This window comes from Martes martes, assembly GCF_963455335.1.
Source record: "Martes martes genome assembly, chromosome: 6".
NCBI lineage: Eukaryota > Metazoa > Chordata > Mammalia > Carnivora > Mustelidae > Martes > Martes martes.
Genome location: NC_137893.1, coordinates 91,421,362 through 91,442,229, shown reverse-complemented (window position 1 = coordinate 91,442,229; position 20,868 = coordinate 91,421,362). Strand labels below are relative to the sequence as shown.

The window sequence follows — 20,868 nt, the reverse complement described above, 5'->3', positions numbered from 1 at the left end:
GGGGCAGGGGTGGTGTTGAGGGATGGGATTTCTTTTTGGTTAAATGGGAAAAGGAAACAAAAAAAGTATAAAAAAGTAAAATGAAATCATCTATCCCAAACAGTATTTTTTTGAAGTCACTTTCTTAAAGTAGGAAAGAAAAAAAAAAAAAAACAAGAACAAAAACTGAACCAAACAGTTCAGATGAGAACTCACGGCAAGTCTGAAAGCAAAGTTTGGGACAGTGACTCAGAACGGATGGTACTGTGATGGAATCATCCATTCTCCCTCTTTGCCCTTGATGTGCACCTCGACCAGTTTTGGAAGCTGGTCTGCAGAGTGCACGGGTCCAGACATAGCCGCCACCACGAGGGTGTGTGGTATCAAAGCACAGAGAGGAAGTGGCTTTGCTCTTCTTCCTCCTGAACCTGGAGTCCACCTCTCTGACTTGCCATGGGAACAGATGATTTGTGGTAACAGGCCAAACAACAACACAACAAAAAAAAAATACCTTTTTCCTTGTTTGTAAAAGTACATTTTAAGTAGAAAACAATCTGGAACCTAGATAGGATGGTGTCTCTCGGGCCTTTTGCTTCTCAGTATCTCTACCTTCTTACAGTTGGAAGATCATGACTGAGTGAGGGAAAGAAAAATCTTCTAAAAAATAGGCACTTTGTAGATAGCTCATTGATATACATATATATGCACTCTCTCTATATATGTATATATTGATACATTTGGGATGCGGCTCCCAGATACCGCTGGGCCACTGCTGAGGAAATTTCAATATGGTCGCCAAACAGATTCATCCATTCTGCCACTAGAATTCAAAACAGTTGGGGAACTGCTGTGGCTTCCATCAGCGTCAACACCATCATTCTGGTTAGGCAAATTTGGATTTAATAGCGTGCTGCCATTCGAGGTGGTGGTGCATGGCGGAAGCATTCTGGAAGGAGACCGATCTCCCCCCGGCACCATGGGGAACTGATAGGATCCTGACGAAGTGCCATAGTAGAGATATGGAGTGCTGCTGGTCTGGAAGGGTCCACTCTGGCTTTGGGAAGAGCCGGGGTAGGGTGGTGGCAGGTAGGTGTGGTAGTGGGTGGTGGCGGACATACCGAGGGACATGCCTGAGGTGACTGGCGGGGTGTAAGTAAAGGTGGCTGGATAGTGCATTCGTGGGTTGGAGAAGCGGCTCTCAGTGAGGGATGAAATGCTTGGGAACTGCCTGGGGTCTGAAAAAGGGCCCAGTTCTGAAGCACCTAAAAATTGTAACAGAAGATGGGGGGAAAAATCTGTAAATATCAATTAAAATAATGAGAGAATTTTTACAAGAAAAAAAAAAAAAAAAAACCTTTAGCTTTCCAAAAAGGAACAGCAAGCCACAAATAGACCTTCAAATGCACTGGTCACTACACAGTTTTGTTTTATTTTGTTTTTTCACTTACAGTACTTAAGTCCTTCACCCACCCCGCCCCCCGCCCCAGAGAATCCCAAAGGGTTTTAAAAACCCCATTGTGTGCTAGGTCTTATGTGTAAACCAACCCAACACATAGATTCACTCACCAGACTTAAGACTGAATCCTCATTGATTTTTTTTTTCCTCTCTTTTTGTTTCTCGTTGCACCTCAGGTATTTGAAAGCGTAGTTTTTACTAAGTAGGACAAGTTTCTTTTTCTCCACCCAATAAAAAGAAATCCCAAAATGATCAGTTTTGCTATTGGTACTCTTGGCAGGGCCCCTTCGTCAGTGAAGGAACTCCAAAAAGATACCCTAACATGTTCCTATCACTTCTCTTCAGTTCTTAAAATCACCTATAGTCTTTGTTTTATTCACCGTCTTAGTAATGGATGCCAAAAAAATCATACCAGATTTCAATGTATTCTGGAACTATCTTATTTTTCTGGGGGCAGTAGGGGAGAGTCTAGCCCTTAGAAATTCTCGTGAGGGTCATAAACTAAATAAGTAGGTTGGGGAGAAGTTGCATCTCGAGCCTTGATGGGTGACCTAGGGCTCATTCAGGCCAGGTGCCAACAGCCTCTTTTGTGAGAGGCTCCATGCCAGGCGGGCAGACAAGGAAGAGGGCTCCTCCCTCAGCATCCATTCACCAGGCCCCTGTGCCACATCCTACAGAATTAGCTTCAGGCTAACTCCAAGTGGTACCTGGAGGCAAAGCTGGTTTTGCTCTAAAATGTAAAGTCCCTTAGCTTCTAAAGCCAACAGTATGGCTCCTTTGTAGCTATTTCTGGTGCTTAAACTTATAAAACCATAGTCATAAAGCACTTCATGTGGAAATCAGTTTTCTGAAATGCCTAAAAAATTAAGAGTGGTGATCTTTAAAGACTGGGTTATGATTTTCAAAAATTGACAGAATTAGGACAAGGCCTTTTATGATCCCAGCGTTCTTAAGATTTTGTCACATCTAAAACCTTCCAAGTTTTGCGTCTGCAGTGTTTGCTTTTCCTACAGTTTTCATCCGTAAGGGAAAGCACTTAGTGCTCCATCAAGGCCTCCGTCAGGAGGTACATCCTCAGTCCCGTTTTTATTGAACTCTTGTTCTTGGATGCTGCAGTGTTTATTAAAAGAACGATCCTAATGGTTTTCCTTAAAGGTGCTGACTGAGAGTTGTGGATCTTTGTTAAAATGCACACTGCCTGGGTTCTTCATAAGGGCCACGATGTGCGTTTGTCATCAAAAGCGACAATTTAAAAAGCAATAGGTAGTTTAAAAAAAGTTGTTCTCAAAAATCGGACAGTACCAATCAGCCAGCCCCGCCCAGCCCCGCCCAGCAATTGTTAATAACAAGTCTCACCTGCCTGGCTCTTCTTACTGAGAGTGGAAGGCCAGAGGCAGAAGTCAGAGGTGGCAGTGTCATCATCTGTAAAATGAGGGGGATGAACTCTAAGTTCCCTTCCAGCTCTAACCATTCTATCACCACCGGGAACTCTGAGACAGGAGGAGAAGCAACAGTCTGAGGGGGAGGGGGAGGCAGAGAAGTTCCCACCCCTCCTGAGTGCTTTCCCGGAATCCGCAGGCCCCTAAGCAGAGTGTAAAGAGCTAGTGAGCAGCTTCGAATACCAGAAGCAAACACTTTCAAGATGACACACCAAAACTCACACACTCTGGGCAGTTTACTCTCTGCTCTCTACAAAGTCTTCTATCTTCCACCGGCCTCTACCTCACCCCTCCCGGATGCAAAATTCTAAACGGCTCCAGTGTTCAAATGTGGGCCGAGTGATTCTGACAGAGGGCAAACGGGAGCAGGTAAGGCTTCGGGTCTCTCGAGCCCTGTGCTTGTGCCCTCTGCGGAAGGAGCCACATGCACGATGTGCGGGCCCCAGATGTTCCTCGGCCGGCCTATTCCTTGCAGAGCAGCTAGGTGAACTAGTGCTGGCGCCGCTAATAGCTCTAGGCAGGCCACTTCTGTACAGATTAAGTTCAATGTTCAGCTCATGTGAGAGAAACCAGAATAATGCGGACAATCGCAAACAGGAAGAAGTCACACTGAAAACACCACCGTTTGCCCCCGACAGAAGCACGAAACTCACATAGACAGGTTTGTCCATGTTAAAAAAAAGAAATGCTTCTCGTGGGTATCTGTACTTAAAATACGCTGTAGTCATAATTAACATTCCATGTGGTTTCCCTTATTTTGATGCAGAAGCCTCATTAAAACCCTTGATGTGGGGCCCTGCCAGTAAACTCCAGTATGGTTTTGAATTTATTCCTCTACCCCCTCACCTTCTCTATTTTACCTGAGACGTTTTGCTGATGTTTTTATTACCCATCACATGCCAGGATCACTGTACCTTTCTGGTTTATAGATGCCAGCTAATGGAAATTGACATTCATTTTTCAATTAATGAGCTCTGGTTGTGGTTTATAGAAAACAATGCAACAAATTTCTGCTAGGCTGACAGAATGCAGACCAATCACTTTGAGTCATTTGAGACTGTAATGTCTTGAGGATTAACTCCTTCTGGGCAAAGAGAGCTAATGTGGACTTTAAAGGGATTATACAGTCATTTTTATAACTAACAAAAAATGGGATTTTCTGGAATTCCCTTAATCATGTTGTGTTACCAAGAAATGTCTCTGAAACATACTGCAGTGTGTTCTGCATGGAGAGACATTAACAACTCGTTACAGTTTCACAGGAGATCCCTTATGTATAACCTAAGGTGAGGAGATGAAATTCTAAAAAGAAAAAAATAAAGCCCTTCCTATTCTTCAGTTTATAATCATTTTTGCAGAAGCAAATGATATAATTAAATTTCCTTTCACTGAATAAGGTTGCATCCATAATTTTAATCTCTGTTTTTTACATGAACTCGGGTGTCCTTGTAGATGGCCTTCTACTTCTTCTACTAAACTATGCGTACCTGCATAACTAGCCTCAATACAACTACAAACTTTAAAAAAAAAAAAAAGACCTGGGTATTATATCAACTACGGTAAAGAAAATGTATTATCTACTTACTGAAGGGTAACAATAAAAGCCTGGAGAATTCTAAAAGTACTAACACCTCAATCTAACTTCATAAATGTGAAAACAAAACTCAGTAACTGCCCCAGGGATGTGCCTTGTCGCACAGAGCTCCCCCGAGCCAGTTTAAAACTCCTGCCTCCAACTGGCTGATTAAATAAAGCCAGTACTGCCAGGAGTTACTTGAAGCCCAAGATAAACATGGGGCATCTTCCCAACGGGCTGGTTTTACTCGGCTTGGAGACAGGGTATATGGGACAGTAATAGGATATGTATGGAATAGAACACTTGGGTGAATTTTTAGGTAAACAAACTAAAAGAGACTTGAACAAAGTTTTGTACTTATAAAGTTTTAGACTATGTCCTCCAGATTCCCTATAGCACCCATTTACCCTCCTCTGCCGCTTGGGGTATCTGATGGAAATGTCCAAATTCCTCACCTACTGCTTGGATAATCAATTCTAAGCTAGCCCATTAACACACAGGCAAGCTGAGATCCGGAGAAGGGGAGCTGTGTACACTACAGATCATGCAGCCTGAAAGACGCAGAGTCACGACCTCTTTGCAATCTTAGTTACCCATAAGGAATGTGGTTGATACAATCACAGGTCCATGTATTTCTTGCCTTGAAAATCTAACTTTACCTGAGTATTTCCATAGGCTCTTCTGGAGCCTCCGTGTTACCCCCGGGAGCGTTACTATCTTTGGGATATCCTGACAGCTCTTTGAGGCCTTGTTGGAGCTAATCTGCTAAATCGTGGGCAATTAGTTCAGTTGCTCGTGGCATAATGTGAATGAGACCGAGGTCAAGGGTTTGATTCCCGTAGGACCTGCTGGTTTCCTACAGACGTGTTTCATTCCGGCTCTGCTATCTGCACCTCTGGCCACGGTCAGATAGCCTGTGAAGGAATGCAGCTCTCATAAAGAGAGTTGCAAGAACCTTGCTCGTTAACACAGCAGCAGAAAGACCTAATATACATGAGGAGACTATATTAATAAAATGTGCAGGAAGCTCAAATAGAAATAAAATCAATATTAAAATTTTTTTAAAAGTCTTGCCTCTTCCTCCCCCAGCCTCCCCAAGGTCTACAGGGAAAAAGGAAATAGCCTCTCTTCACCCACTGGGGTTTCCTGGGTCATCAGGGCAAGCAGAAAGCATGGTGGAAGGAGTAAAACCAAAAAGACAAGGGGGAATAAAAGAGAATCCCTGATCTTTGGGTCCCGTGGCCTGCAATCCCCCACCAGCATCTTTCACACATTGCTTTCTAGTGCCAGTGACCTTGGCTCATCCCTGACTCCTCACTCAACAGTGGGCTGCTGAGGGCAGGATTTGTCTAATCCTTGTTTGTCTCCCCCTCAGTGCTTAATCACAATATTACTGGACATTTCCAGGCCTTTACCTAGCACTCTCATATACACCTTCTCACTGACTAGATCCTCAGTAAATCAGGGTTGGTTGAGAATGGGCAAGATTTCATCTCTAGAATGAAAGAAAACAGGAGTCTGGGAACAGTAACAGACTGGGCACTTGCCATTTGGGACTGTCAGCTGGGAAACACTGGGCGCGCACATCATCCCCTCCCTGAAGCCAAACTGACACACCCCAGCGGAGGTGACAGGTCAGACACAGGAAAGGAAGAGGGGCCCTGAAGCTGGGGGAACCGAGCTGGCACAGGCATCGTCCCTTGCCCTCCTCTGTAACGTGAAGGCATCCGTGTACAGAACGAAAAGCCATCATGCTTCCCCGCAATGAGGTGTTAACTTCAAAGCTTCATTGGGGCCTTTTAAATGGTAGGAGTTATTGCTTCAACAAATCTCGAATAAAGCCCAAGAACTTTTTATTGACCCCTTCACGGCATTCTTCCTCTGGAAACGTATGGTCCTCAACCCGCCACAGAGCTGCTTTCCTCGAAGAATCCTGTTCCCCTTCGACAACGTTTTTGGGCTGCCCTGCCCCACCTGCTCTATTCTATAATTCCTTTTTTCCCTCTGGTGTCAAGAGCAGTTCCTTCCCATCTCTCTCTTTTGGGCCCTTAAGAGTTGCTACTTTACTGAATTATTAGCTGTTTCTTAGCCTGTTCTCTCCCAACTATAAAGCACTGGGTGGTAAAGGTCATGATTTCTTTTCCTCTCATATTGCTTCTACACTCCAGGAGCTTAACTGTTTTGGTTTTTGCTTTTTAGGGTATGTATATGGAGGGATGGAGATAATGAGTGAATAAGTAAATCAGTCTGGGAGTCAGGAACTCTGTAGGATAGTTAATACATTTCTGACAAGTTAAAAAAATAGATACAAAAAGTGTTAAAGCAATACTGACATCAGACCTAACACGCGTCCCAATATGACTCTGAAGAATCCATCCTTATAAAACTCTCTTTAAAGAGTGGTCGAAGCTCTTCCCAAGCGTCATGACATCACTGGACCTCACGTTTCGGACAGTCCGTCCCCACTAGTGAACAGATACTGCTGTCTCACTGCTGGTGTCATTCCCAGTACCCTCAGAGCCGGGATCCGAGTACCAGTCCGTGCCGGGCACCATGTGGAGAAGAAATGAGGGAGCGAGAGGGCCAGGCCACAAATATGGGACCTGAGGGAGGGGGAGTGAGCCCACTCTTCTGCCGCAGGATCCCAGGGCACCTGCTGCCACCGAGGTGGTAGTATTTATGTGGAGTAGGTAGTAAAGGTGACAGAGGGTAAAACTCACACTCTGTCTGAATTTCTGGACCAGTAGACAGAGCAAGTACGTGAGAGGCATCAAGAATCAGAGATGACTTTTATAGATGAAGAAACAGAAGCCTAGACACAAGGTAGATCTGAGGTTCTTCTGGCTCTGCTGCTCCGACTCGGCCTGCGAGTGGGAAAATGTGGAGGATCGGTCTCGAGGGGTCTGAAATCTGCATTCTGTGGAAATGCACAGGGACAGGGAGAAACCTCCTGCTTACACATCACCTTCTCAGGCCACACAGGTGGCAGAGCCTGATAACCACCCCTCCCAGGCACAGGTCAGCCACCTTTCACAAAGCATGATGGGACACCTCGGCCATGGAGGGGAGGAAATGGGGAGGAGGCTACTGGCATATTTTCAGAGTCGTCTGTTCTATTTTTCCAAGGTCATGTCCCACTGCTCCTCAGCATGAACTGTCCTCTTCGCAGTAGGACATACACTCAGGACCCTCACAGGAGCTTTGCTCATGCTCTCCCCAGACTCATGGCCCCCCACTCTTCTCTCTGCCAGACCAAGTCTGGGCAGGCACCATCTTTAAAGCTCACCCATACATTAAAACTTCCCAGGATACAAAGTCTCATCCTCTTTTTTTAATCATATACCTCCTGAACTTTTTTGCAAGTAAATTTTGCTCCATGCATTTTAAGGTATTTATCATTGTTTTTAGAGAAGTATTTTCATTTTCCAGCTGAGGGAAAGTAAATTAAGGATAAGAACCATGTATCCTTTTAAATCCTACCTACAGGGGCACCTGGGTGGCTCAGTTGGTTAAGCGACTGCCTTCGGCTCAGGTCATGATCCTGGAGTCCTGGGATCGAGTCCCATATCAGGATCCCTGCTTGGTAGGGAGTCTGCTTCTCCCTCTGACCCTTCCCCTTCTCATGCTCTCTCTCTGTCACTCTCATTCTCTCTCTCTCTCTCTCAAATAAATAAGTAAAATTTAAAAAAAAAAATCCTACCTACATAGTATGATGCTAAGATGGGTACTTCCAAAAAATGTGCCTCACAGATGAAATGACTAGCATAGTCTCAAACAGGCAATAGGACAGAAGCAGAAATGCTATGTAAATATTATCCAAAAATCAATTTTAGACTATATGCAGAATAGTACTTTGCATTTTCCAAACTGAGGTTTTAAAGGATTTTTTCCATCAATTTTCTTAATTTCCCTGAATTTGTCCCCTCACACTAAAATGACCCAGTATCTATCTCTAAATTAGTTTTACTAGTAATTACATTAGATAATAATTGGAAAAATATACCCTATGTGGAAGAAGTGTAATAGATCACACTGATGGAGAAGAAACCAGCAAAAAGGAGAATGTGAAACCAAATTTTTTAAGATAATGAAAGGTCAGACTAGCAAACTCCATAGTTTTGCAAAAGAGAGGAAAAGTGCCTCAACTATCCAGGATAAATATTTATTTTCCGTGTTGTAATGAATTGTACTTTTCCACTGCATGCTCACAAAATCTGGAAGACCAGCTGATCCCAAGGCTAAGAAAGTATGTTATGCTGAAGGAAAGAGAGAGGGAAAAAAACAAAGAAACAACAACCTGGCAGTTTCCAGAAACTTCAACCATTCCCTAAACCCACCCAAATTTTGAGGATATTGTTGGAATAACATATTTCCTCTTTTGAGGGGAGAGGAGGCCAGCGGTAGGAGATGTGGGAGTGTACATGCATACACATAGGGAGGGACAGTAGGAGAGAAGGAAGGAACCAGAGGGTTGGGGGGGCAGAGAAACGGAGGAAAAATGAGAGAGATCTTCTTGCTGGGCCTTGATTAAGAACTTTTTAAAGGCTAGGAAGGGTGGGTAGTCTTTGAAACCAGATCCGCTGCAGGAAGGAGGCCAGCACCCAGGACACCGTGTCTTTCAGAAGAGGCCACCCACGGTGCCGTGGCGGTCATATGACTGCTCTGTCACATCCTGAAGCCATTTCCAGCCCATGCACACGTCTGTGCTCCCATTTAGAGAGGATGGGATATATTGGGAACACACATATGGAAACACTTTCAGAGAATCAGTTTCCATGAAATTCATAATGAGCCAAGTGGCTTCAGATGTGGTTGCGTTCCTCCGATTAGCCAGAAAAAAAAAGGGGGGGTGGGGGGAAGGGGGGAAAAAGGAGGAAAAAAAAGGACAAATCCACCCTTTCAGACCTTATTTCAGTTTCAGAGAAATTAAAAACCACTAATGACTTATGGCTACCTGGAGCCACAATTAAGAGAGGACACACTACGAAAAAGAGGGAAAGAGGTTTAAAAGCAGTAGTCTTCCCCTCCTAAAAATAACAGCTTCAGTATCGGTAATCTTATCTCCAATCACGGGGAGGCTTTCCTGTGATAGTATCTGCCTCCAGTGGCAGGATTCATTCTCCGGCGGGCAGGAGGCAGTGCGCATGTGCAAGCGGGGGCAAAGGCAGGGAGTGAAGGATGCGGACGGAGGCGGAGGCTCTAAGACCCGCTCTTATTTGATAACATATGTGGCCAATTAAGATTATTTTAAAAATTGCAACTAAATGATAAATTGTTACTAAGTAAATCTTTCAAAAAAAAAAAAAAAGCCTGAATGCAGAGGGGACGGCCTGGTATTTTCCTGTGGCCCGTGCGAGTGGTAACTCAGACTATATTAAAAGCAGAAATTTATGAACTGGTTGAGATGTTCTATATTAGACACCAAAGCCTGGCTGATAGGAGGGCATGAAATACAAGAAAGGAACGAATGGGGGAGGGTTTTTAAAGAAGGACCTATAACTGAGTATTAGTAAGTTAAAACATTATTTTTCTATCAAAACAAACAAACAAACAAAAAAACCCAGGCATAGTATGGAGTAAAATTCACATGAATTTTAAGATAAAATGAGAAACCTGAAAGTGCTCTCCTTGCAGGAGCTGGGGTTGTTTGGGATTATGTCAACAGGTTGGGGAGAGCAGGAGCCATGAAGGAACCCTGGAGTTTCCTCTGCCCTTTGGGGTACTTCAGTGGAAACATCTGAGGAGAGTTTCTCTTGAGTTTGGTAGCAAGCCTGAAGCCATCGTGTAGGAGTGCTCTGACTCCAGGTTGCTTGCTGGTGGGCTGAGAACGGCACTGGCTGTTGCTTCCCAGAGCGGTCTTCACTCTGCTCCAACCATAGGAATCCTATACGTGGTTTAATAGTCGTGGTACCCCATGCTGTGGCCGGTTCTCCTGAGAGGAAGGACTGGCTAACCAGACAACTGAGAGCAACCCCTGGCCCTGTGAGGTAGAACGTGTCACCGACCCCACACTGTGATGACCAACAAAAGCTCAGAGAAGTGATTTCCTCAAAGTTGCAGACCATTAATGGGTGGCCAGGACCTGGCCCCAGACCTGTGGAACTCAGCTACCCCATCTTGTCTTCCAAGCAGGGAATCAGTGTCATTTTCATGGCAATTCTAACTGCGTGGCCACACCCATCTGAAGGGCAGTGATGGAAAGAGGCCTGATCAAAGGTCAAAGATAGCCCTGGGGATGGGGATGAGGATAGGGATGAGGATGGGGTTGGGACAGAGATGGGGATGGGGATAGAGACAGGGATGATGAGGATGGGGACAGAGATGGGGATAGAGATGGTGATGCAATGTGAAACGGGGAGGCTAATACATGCCACCAATTTGCCACGCTTGACTCAGCCCCCAGATTCTCATGTTGTCTTTGCCACTAATGTTCTAAGAAATCTTGTTTTCTATTCGTCAGGTTCTCTCTTTGGATAACACCCTTGTAAGAGTAACCTGGCAAAAGGACACAGCAAGTAGCAAATGTCTCCATCTCGAAAGGAAATCCCTTCCTACCAGTACCACTTGAACTAGTGGAGCCAGAGAAAGAGAAAACGGAAAAGATTGGGTCCAAACTAGAAAAGACGTGAGTTGAGAATCCTTATCCCGAAAGTCCCCATTTACCCCGCCTCACACCCAGCTCCAGGTCCAACTGAACTATTCTGTAAAAAAGGACAGCAGATCACCACCACAGAGGCCGCATTCCACCAGCCCGTGATGTACACACTGTGCTTTCAGCTTGAGCTTCAATCCTCCACCTCCTAAAATAGGAAGAGCTCTGCTCCTTTCAGTCTAGCACCAATCCAGTCTCAGACTCTGCCTCCAAGTCCAGCACAGAGCACGAGAGGCCCAGGCGAAGGAAGAGTCAGCTCCAGGCAGCAGTGCCACTCAAAAGTGAGGGAGCTCAGCTTTTTCAAATATCATTCCCCTCTAAAGGCTTAGCACCCTGGTGTGTTCCAACAGCCCTGAGGCCATCCTGGACTTTAAAGGACCTGACTCAAACCGCCCAAGGCCTCAAGACCCAGAACTTGAACCAGATCACCACAGTACTATTCAGTCTGTGTCAGCTGCAAGGCGTACAGCTATGACAGACCTAACACCATCCATATTAATACTAGGATCAAAGCCACAGGCTCGAGCCTCCAGCTGTAGCCTGCCAGGACCCAGCCTATGTTTGCCATCTCTCCCTTGAGAGTCAGATGTACACACTGACCTGCTTCCCAGAGCCAGGCCTGGGCTGCTCATGCTGTGACACGGTTCCTGCCCTGGGAGGAAAATGCAAGGGGCTTCCTGGTCAGGACAGAAGGTTGCCTTAGAATCAAGACCTATTTGTGTGAGTGTGTTGGATCTTCTGCCCACATGGCTTATCTAGGTTCCTGAATCCTTGTCTTGTCCAGCTTACTGGGTCCTCAGGATTTTCTTGTTCATTGCTGCCTACATGTTCTGGGACTTCATGTCATGCCTTTTACTTAAGTATGTATACATTTCTAGATCTCTGTAGACACATGACAAACATCTGCTGCAATGACAGTCTTGTCCCAACCTACCTTTCCAGTCTTGTCTCTCACTGCACTTCATCAACTCACAATCCAGTCAGACTGGACCCTCTTCCATTTATTGTACTTCCCACCCCCCACTGTCACTTCCTGCCCTGGTTTACATGATTACCTCCCCCCCCCCCAATCTCAGTCCCTTGGAATTCTAAGCAGCCTTTAAAGTCTACCTCACAGGGGTGCCTGGGTGGCTCAGTTGGTTAAGCGACTGCCTTTGGCTCAGGTTATGATCCCAGGGTTCTGGGATCGAGCCCCACATCAGGCTTAGGCTCCTTGCTCAGTAGGGAGTCTGCTTCTCCCTCTCCCTCTATCTGATGCTCCCCCTGCTTGTGCTCTGTGTCAAATAAATAAATAAGAATTCTTTGAAAAAATAAAAAAATAAAGTCTACCTCACAATCCACTTCTGCTTCAAAGATTCTGCTCATGTTCTTGCCCACAAGGACCTCTCCTTCTGCACTCAGTTCTCCATTCCTATCTCTCCTAGGGCACACACAGCAGTCCTACCATTATCTTCTCACTGCTCTGAGAACAGGCTCTGCCCAATTTTTCTTTAAGTCACTGTGGCTCTTCTCAGAGTGACACACAGAAAATGTTTAAGTGTGGGGGGTGGGGGAGGAAGAGACAGTGACCAGTTCTCTGACTGTGGGGTTTGTGTCTGCTTTCTGATTTCTGCCTGCCCATTTTCAGTCAATTGCTTTTCCTGAACTACCATCCCTATGCTTACCAGGACCTCAAGGGCTTAGGTTAGTTCCAGACCCACAACTCTGCTCTGACCACCAGTTTTGGGGTGCCTCTATTGTTCTAGACCTTGCCCCCCGGTTTTCTCCCTTATCCTAAAAATGAAAGCTTTTTCTCACTTTTTTCAGCCCAAGCAAAGTATCTTGTGCCACATCAACACTTACCCTCAAAAGTAATAAATAAAAAAGAAATAGTGTCTCAAATTCACACACTGCTTTTGAGTTGTCCCTGCTTTTATGTACATCTGGTTTTACCTTCACAAAATGGTCCTGTGAGGTAGGCGTCACGGATACCAACTGATCACGAAGTTCCATCAAAGAAACAATGAATCATTTCAGGGATGAAGTCAATTAGCGGCAGAACCAAAATAAAGTTGTTGGGTCTCCTAATTTGTGCCCCTTTTCCCCCCTAAGCTTGTCTTATTAACATCTACTACTTTTCATCCTAATAGGAATCCTAATAGGGGAAAGGGTGGCATTTCTTTAACAACAAGGGAACATTTCAGTTGAATTTTTTAATAAAGTGAGGACAGGCATGCCTCCTCACATTGGAGGTTTAGATTCAGTAACACCAGAAAACAAACTACTCACTTTTATTTAACTTAAAAACTGATTCACGTTGCAGAGCATTTCTTTGCTTTGTTTCTAGAGTTTAGCCTAAAACCATATCCAAGAGTCTCCACGCTATCCCGAGACAATGCTCCTCATAGGACTTCCGAATCCAAAATTCAGTGTTACAGTAACTCATTCCTCTGACTGTCTCAGAGTTTTTCCACTCAAGCCTTGCACACGGAATTAACTCAAAACTTCTGCAAGAGAAAACGTCCCTTTTAGAGTTTGATTTGGCATCAGTTTCAAAGAGCTGTTTGTATATTTTAGAATATGTAGAATTTTCCTTTGATTGAAACCTCTCTTTTAACAATGGACAAGAGATGATTTCTCTTCTGAGTGATTTAAACAAAAACAAACACATCTTAGTTACATAGAGCCTTGTTCTCAAAGTGGTTTTTTTGAGAGAAATCAAACCCTACAGATTGTTAAGCATTTGGCAAAAGCCTTCAAACAGCCAAAGCCAAAGAGTGAACTTTTCCTTATTGTAGGAGATAAACAAATACTAGAGCAAATTGGGGAAGAAAAAAAAAGAAAAGAAAAGAAAACTAGGACCTCCTTTCACTTTCTCCTGTGCTCGATAACACTCCCCTCTCAATACACACACACACACACCCCTCTTCAGAGGGGTTTCATCCTCAGTGTTTACTTCTGGTGCTATAGTAATAAACTCACCACAAATGGACATTTCCAACATCTGTTTGTGGCTGCTCCCAGATCCCCTGTATTGCTTTAGGACATGAAGCCCTCTGTCTCCCAAGTGTAAACAGACACACCTAATTATGTATTGAGGTGTCTGAGGAGAGCTACTTGTTTTGATGACCAAAAAAAAAAGAGAGAGAGAGAGAGACAGAGCGAGCGCGCACGAAGCCAGCCTGGTCTGCGCAGTGTGCTGTGGGACAAACAGTAGTCCAGCGGGAGCTCCTCCTCAAACAGTGGAAGTTCTCGGCCTGACACACACCAAACCCCAGCCCTATTTTTCACAGCCTGAGCATACAGTGTACTGAGGCTGGTCCAGATGTGGACCAAAACAGCCAATGACTGGTCAAAAGAGATGGTGCTGTCCACATCCAGGGCAAAATCTATTCCGTTTCTTCATAAGGATTTAATTTTAGGATAAAAGAGGAAAGAGCAAGGGAGGAGGAGATAATTTGAGGGTAGCGTTTTTCTTCTTCTTCAGATCACAGGGGCCATGTACAGCAATAACAGAAAAAATGTCAGCACCCTACTGGAAACGTAGCAGGAGAAAACAATTCTAGAGTGTTGACTACCAGCCAGGGATGTGGGTTCTGGTCACAGCGCCGTCCCCAGGAAGCAGAACAGCCACCTGGAGTCCCTTCCCCTCTCTGACCCCCTCATTCCTTGTCAGTAAAATGACAGGATTTAACTAAGTCGTCCCCATGGATTTCCAGCTCCAAAATTCTGATTCCATTACATGTGAGGCAACCTTGAGAATTCCAAAAATTTCTTTAAAAATTCTATTAGAAATACTGTTCCTCCAAGAAAGGTGCACCTTCATTAAAAAATAGTATTACAGGGACGCCTGGGTGGCTCAGTTGGTTAAGCGGCTGCCTTCGGCTCAGGTCATGATCCCAGCGTCCTGGGATCGAGTCCCACATCGGGCTCCTTGCTCGGCAGGGAGCCTGCTTCTCCCTCTGCCTCTGCCTACCACTCTGTCTGCCTGTGCTCGCTCTCTCTCTCTCTCTAACAAATAAATAAATTTAAAAAAAAAAAAAAAAATTAAAAAATAGTATTACAGTTTTTTTTTAATGAGGCATATGCACTGTGCATGAAATACCCAGGTTTTCTCTCCAGATACGAATGTCAATTAGAAAATCTAGAATATTTTCCACAAACTGAAAAAATGTAATTGTTAATAACCATTTGCGACAGAAGCCAAAAGAAAATGGGAACGAAACGTACCTTGTACGAAAGCTTTTCACCATTAAATTGAGCAGTAAAGAAGGTTAAAATTAGCTCTAGGCTCACATTTTCAATGGGAAATAGAATGTGAGCTATTTCTCTTTCCTCCTTGTTCTGGGTTCTTCGAATTAAATGGTATTGATCAGAACTAGCTGAAGCTACAATAAATATTTTACACCAACCTTTCCAACTTTTGCAGGATAGGATGTACTGTTATGCCTCACTCCAGTAGCCTCAGTTTCCCTGTCCCACATATAAAAATATGAACTTTGAGGTTCTAAGCTTTCATTAATATGTACAATTTTAATCTCTAGAATAAAATTCAGATTTATGAAAGGAGGAGATAGATTGTTTCCACTGTTATTTCTGGCAAGAACTTGGTGACTTTTACTTTATTTTGGGACTCTGACCTTTATAAAGCATGAGCATTGGCTATTATTAAGGATTGCTGGTGTTCTGTCCCCCACGTGTCACCTGGAAAGACCAGTGCAGTAAAACTCCCTCCGAGGATGACACCCAGCAGGCTCTGTAGCAAAGTCTGGTTCTGACAGGAGGAGACCCCTATGACCAAAGGTAGTGAGGAAAGCACATTTGGAACAAAAAGACTCAGGGTTGGGGGGTTGACGCTCCTGCTCGTTCACTGTGTGACTTAGGCCAAGTCTCTGAATGTCTCCAAGCCCTAATTTCCTACTGGCAGAATAGAGGCTATAGAGATATCTATACTCCAATGAGCTGTCACAGAGATTAAATGAGATAGTATCTGTGAGAGTGCTTTCTGCATGTTTAAAATTCTTATAGGGGTGCCTGGGTGGCTCAGTCCCTTAAGCGTTCCACTCTTGATCTCAACTCGGGTCATGATCTCAGGCTTATTGGAATAAGCCACACGCTGGGGTCCACACTCAGTGCAGAGTCTGCTTGAGATTCTCTCTCCCTCTCCCTCTGTCCTTCCCTCCACTCACACCCTCTGTCTCTAAAATACATAAAACTTAAAAAAAATACTATCTAAATATTATTATTATTAATGTTAAGTTTCTACCATCACCTTTGGACTTAGTTTTGCTTTAATTCTCCCCATTTTCTTCAGCACCTGATTTGTCTTGGAATACATGGTGTTGTTTATCCGGAAGCTTCCATTTCTGCCATCAGAAAAGCCACCGTCACAGATGACCTGGGTGTCCTAAATCTTTTCAACTTCCTTGCTCTCTGAAGTTCCCAAATTAGAGCAGAAGAAGAATTCAAGCTTCCCCAAGAGGAGGCTTCCTCCTTCCTGAGAGTGTCCTCAGTTTTTCTTCACATGCCCCGTGGCACCTGCCCGAGTCTCCCCTCTCCTGGCTGACCCAGCCTCCAGGCCAGCAACCTCTGAGATGGCAGCCTGACCCGTTGCTGGAATCCACCTGTCACCTAGCTGCACTAGGCTGTGGGCCTCCTCACGTCCCATATGACTTCTATTCTCCATTACTGTTCTATTCTAAAGGACAAAGCCAGGGAGAAAGGTTAAAAACTAGCTTTGACAGCCAAAGAAACAGCCAACCCATTACCCAGAGTTCTAATCTGTAAAGTTTTTAGAGCCCTGGGAATCATTCTACCTTTCCCATCTTAGGAGAGGATGATACCCTTTGAACTGTATCTCATTTTGAGTCCTTCGGGTTTCTAAAACTCAAAACAGATCCATCAAATAAATTTTAAGTAGATTAGAGGTCACTGCTCCCAAGACACTGATTTTACTGCTTTCCTTCTTTTTTTAAAAAATGGTTAATACCGGTTTGCAGCATGCATACTTCTGCACCTTGGGATGCCAGGAAGAAGAGGAGCTTATGCCCATGGAGAGCAGGACTTTTGCTACTTTTTAAATAGGAAATGTTAAGAACTACTCGTAACTTCACAAGGTCTTCAAGCTAATTTCAAGAGCCACTAACTGAAGGTTGGTGGGGGGGAGGTGGTGGAGGCGGTCTCTTTAAGGTACAGGGTATGGAAAGAACCTGAGAAGGCAGTGATAGCTGACTACACACTTAGACTAATCATCTCAGCTGTTTAAACTTCCTCCTTGACCCTTAGTTTCTGCTTACGAAATCTGACTTAGAACAAGTTCCTCCTCCCTTATCAATTTAAGTTCTTTCCAATTTCAGATATGCCCCCATTTCTCAGTCCTCTGGGACGAAGCTGTTCTGGATGGTTCCTCCATTCACAGGGAGGACAAGTAACGGTGCCTCATCTAGCTTTACTTGGCTCGAATGCAAAATACCAGCACACAAGCCTGAGGCTAACCCCTTGCTCAAGGGTCTCCTCACCTCAGGGCTATTGCACACGCTTCCCGGGATGAGCACCTGCAGAGCCAGCCAGCTTACACCAGTGTGGCTATGTTCATGTCACCCCAGCTTAAAAGCAGTAAACGGAATTAGAGTATCTTAAGGCTACGAGAGACCTAAAAATGTGCCACCAATAGTTGAAGAGGCTGAGGAGAACACACAATGCGGGTCAGTCTCCCAAATTAATCTCCTCATTGTGCTTCACTGCACTGAAATCTGTCTTTGCGCGGTGCCAAGGAGGGGAGCTCCCGGAAATAATCAGATTAATGTGTCAATGAAAACTACCAAACCGAGCACTTCAGCTCTTACAATGGATTTCTGGCCTGAATTTTCCAGGTTGCTAGTTCTGCATTCACCCAATAAATCAAGCGATTCCTGAATTACCGCTGCACTCTGGGGTGTGTGAACAATGCCTAGAGGTTAACTAACACTTTAGAAGATGTAATATTATTCTTTTTCAAGTAGATTAGCAACTGGGGGAAAGCTCTGCTAAAACATTTTGATGATGGAGCAAAAGCCCAACTCCCGTCCCATGCATCTCCATCCCCACGGCTTCCAGGCAAGCATGAGCCCCTGTCCTCCCAGACACACTCTCGCTTTCTCCCTCATCCTCTTCCACAATTCACCCTCCAACAGCCAGAGTGACCTTCTGAAACTAGAAATCCATTTATATCAGGACCCTGCTTGAAATCTGTCCATGGCTTCTCACTGCGCGGACCAGCAAACCCAAACTTCGGCTCCTGACGGGCAGAGGCCCCAGGGGACCTGGAGCCTCCAGCTCATCTTCTTCACGCTCTAGCCACCAGGCATTCTTCTTCCCACCCCAGGGCCCTTGCACCCGCCTTCCCCACTGCCTGCAATGAGCAGCACAGGGCTGACTCCTTCTTGTAAATTTAGAGCTCGGCTTCCTCATAACATTGCTCCATTTTGCTTTCTTCACAGTACATTCCCCTAGATAATACTTACTCATTTTCACTTGCCTGCGCTTCCCCAGTAATTGCTACCATTTATTACCAGGCATTATTCTAAGAGCCTTACATGCTTTTTCCTTTCATCCTTATAACCACCTATTAAAGTTGGTGGTATTATTATTATTAACCCATTTCACAGATGAAGAAATTGCTGTACAGACAAGCTCAGTAATATTCCCAAGATCACACAGCAAGTAAGTAAAAAAGCCTGGATTTAAACCCAGAGAGTCTTGCTCCAAAGCCTGAGTGTTTAATCACTATATCACATGTCAGGGGGAAAAGCCCCCTGAGTTTTTCTGTCTTACTCATCACTGTATCTCCAATGACTAGAACAGTCTCAATAAATGAGTAAATTTAATGTCGACAGTAATTTGTATTAATGAAGATTTTTATCATGTGGTCATAAAATACTATGATTTGCAATGAGCTCCTCCTGGGTGGTTCAGTAGGTGAAGTGTCTGCCTTCAGCTCAGGTCATGATCCGGGTCCTGGGACCGAGGCCCACATCGGGCTCCCTGCTCAGCGGGGAGTCTGCTTCTCCCTCTCCCTCTGCCCCTGCTTGTGCTCACTCTCACTCTCTCTGACAAATAAATAAATAAAATCTCTTAAAAAAATACTATGATAGCATTGTTTCACACTAAAAGGAACTTTGTTATAATTCTAATAATATTTTCTCTAAATATATACTTTCTTTAATATAGATAATCTGGTCCTCTGACCCCATTTATTTTAATATTAATAAAATTCACCTATTCTTTTGTTTTCATAATCTTTCACTTACAAGATTCTCAATTCTCCAGTAAGATAAATTACCTTTCATTATAACATTCTCAGGGAAACAGGGTGTAAAATAGTTAAGTTACATAAACCATGCAAAGTATGTAAAATATCAATAAAATAAAGTTTTTTGATGTTAATAAAGCCGCGGTTTCAAAACCTGTCTGCAGACTCGGACATGCATGCACATATACAGGGCTTCACCTTGAACAGAAGTCAGTTATGGTCAAGGGTCAAGGTCTGAATGTATAGTTCTTTGGCAGTAATTAACCTGATCCTAGACTGCTCCTCATCAGAATCAACTGAGGCACAAGACAAAGCTTTTCTTAGCATCTATGGTAGTTCTTCCTAAGAATTCAGTTCATAAGTCAAATACTACATTAGCCTTTATTGTTATTATGGATGGTGGTATTTAGATTTCTGATGTGCTGATTACTAAATGTTTCTGAGAGAAAACCTAACCGTGCAGGCCTTATTTTAGAATCCTAGACATTCAGAATGATGAGCCTTGGGGAATATCTAGCCCAACTAACTTATTTTGTGCGTAAGGAACCTAAGGCCCATAGAGGTTAAGCGAGCTACTCAAGAACTCAGAGGCTCATCTAAAAATAGATCTCAGGTTCCTCAATTCCCAGCCAAGTGCTATTTCCACATGCTGCCAGGGAGGCTAGGAGTGTTAATCACCATGCTGCATGCCTGGACCTTGGAAGGAACACTTTTCTAATAAACCAACACAACACAATTTTATTGAGCAACTGCTATTTTATCGGGATTAGGTTCAGTCCCCTTTGGGGATGCATGTCCCAATTTAAATGCTTCAATCATTTGCTCAATTAAACGGATCATCTGAGGTTTTAATAACCCTTCAAAGGTCAACCCAACTATATTAGTTAATCCAACAATCATCATTTGAACATCAATGATCTAAATGCACCATTTGGGACAGAGAGTGCTAAAATGGATTAGAAAACAGGACCCAACTGTATGTTATATACAGGAAACCCACTTTAAATATAAATGTACACAGAGATCACATCAAGCAACAGGAACTCGCATTCACTGCTGGTCGGAATGCAACATGGTACGGCCACTTTGGGAAACAGTTTGGCAGTTTCTCCTAAAAGTAAATATACTCTTACCATGTGATTCAGCAATTACACTCTTTGGCATTTACTCAAAGAAACTGAAAAGTTATGTCCACATAAAACGTACACACAGCTGTGCATATGTTATGAGGTACTTACACTATCCATGAAGTGCTACAGTGTTATTGAAGGTAGACTTGGGAGTAGTGGTAACTGTGTATTGCAAACTTGGGGTCACCATTAAAAGAGGGTAGAAAGAGAAGTATAACTGAAGAACGGATGGAAAATGGACCCATATGAAACATTCAACGAAAATCATGAAAGGCAGAAAAAGAGTGGAAGATAAAAAAAATGGAAGATCAAGAACACGGGCAATAAAAAAAAAAAAACAGTTCCAAATATGGTAGACATTAATCCA

At 44.0% G+C, this 20,868-nt stretch overlaps 1 protein-coding gene across 4 annotated transcripts in view; it reads right to left on the bottom strand.

Moving 5' to 3' along the window:
• Positions 1–762: 762 nt before the first annotated feature.
• RUNX2 (RUNX family transcription factor 2) overlaps positions 763–20,868 on the bottom strand; it is a gene marked incomplete at both ends in the record, with an annotated part of 205,001 nt that continues 184,895 nt past the window's right edge. For 3 of the 4 annotated variants that reach the window (XM_080805739.1, XM_080805741.1, XM_080805742.1), the window contains 2 exons: positions 763–1,241; positions 2,792–2,857. In XM_080805739.1, coding sequence (XP_080661865.1) covers positions 763–1,241; positions 2,792–2,857 — 545 coding nt within the window. The remainder of the gene's footprint in view (positions 1,242–2,791; positions 2,858–20,868) is intronic. The other variant, XM_080805740.1, reaches the window with a different exon arrangement.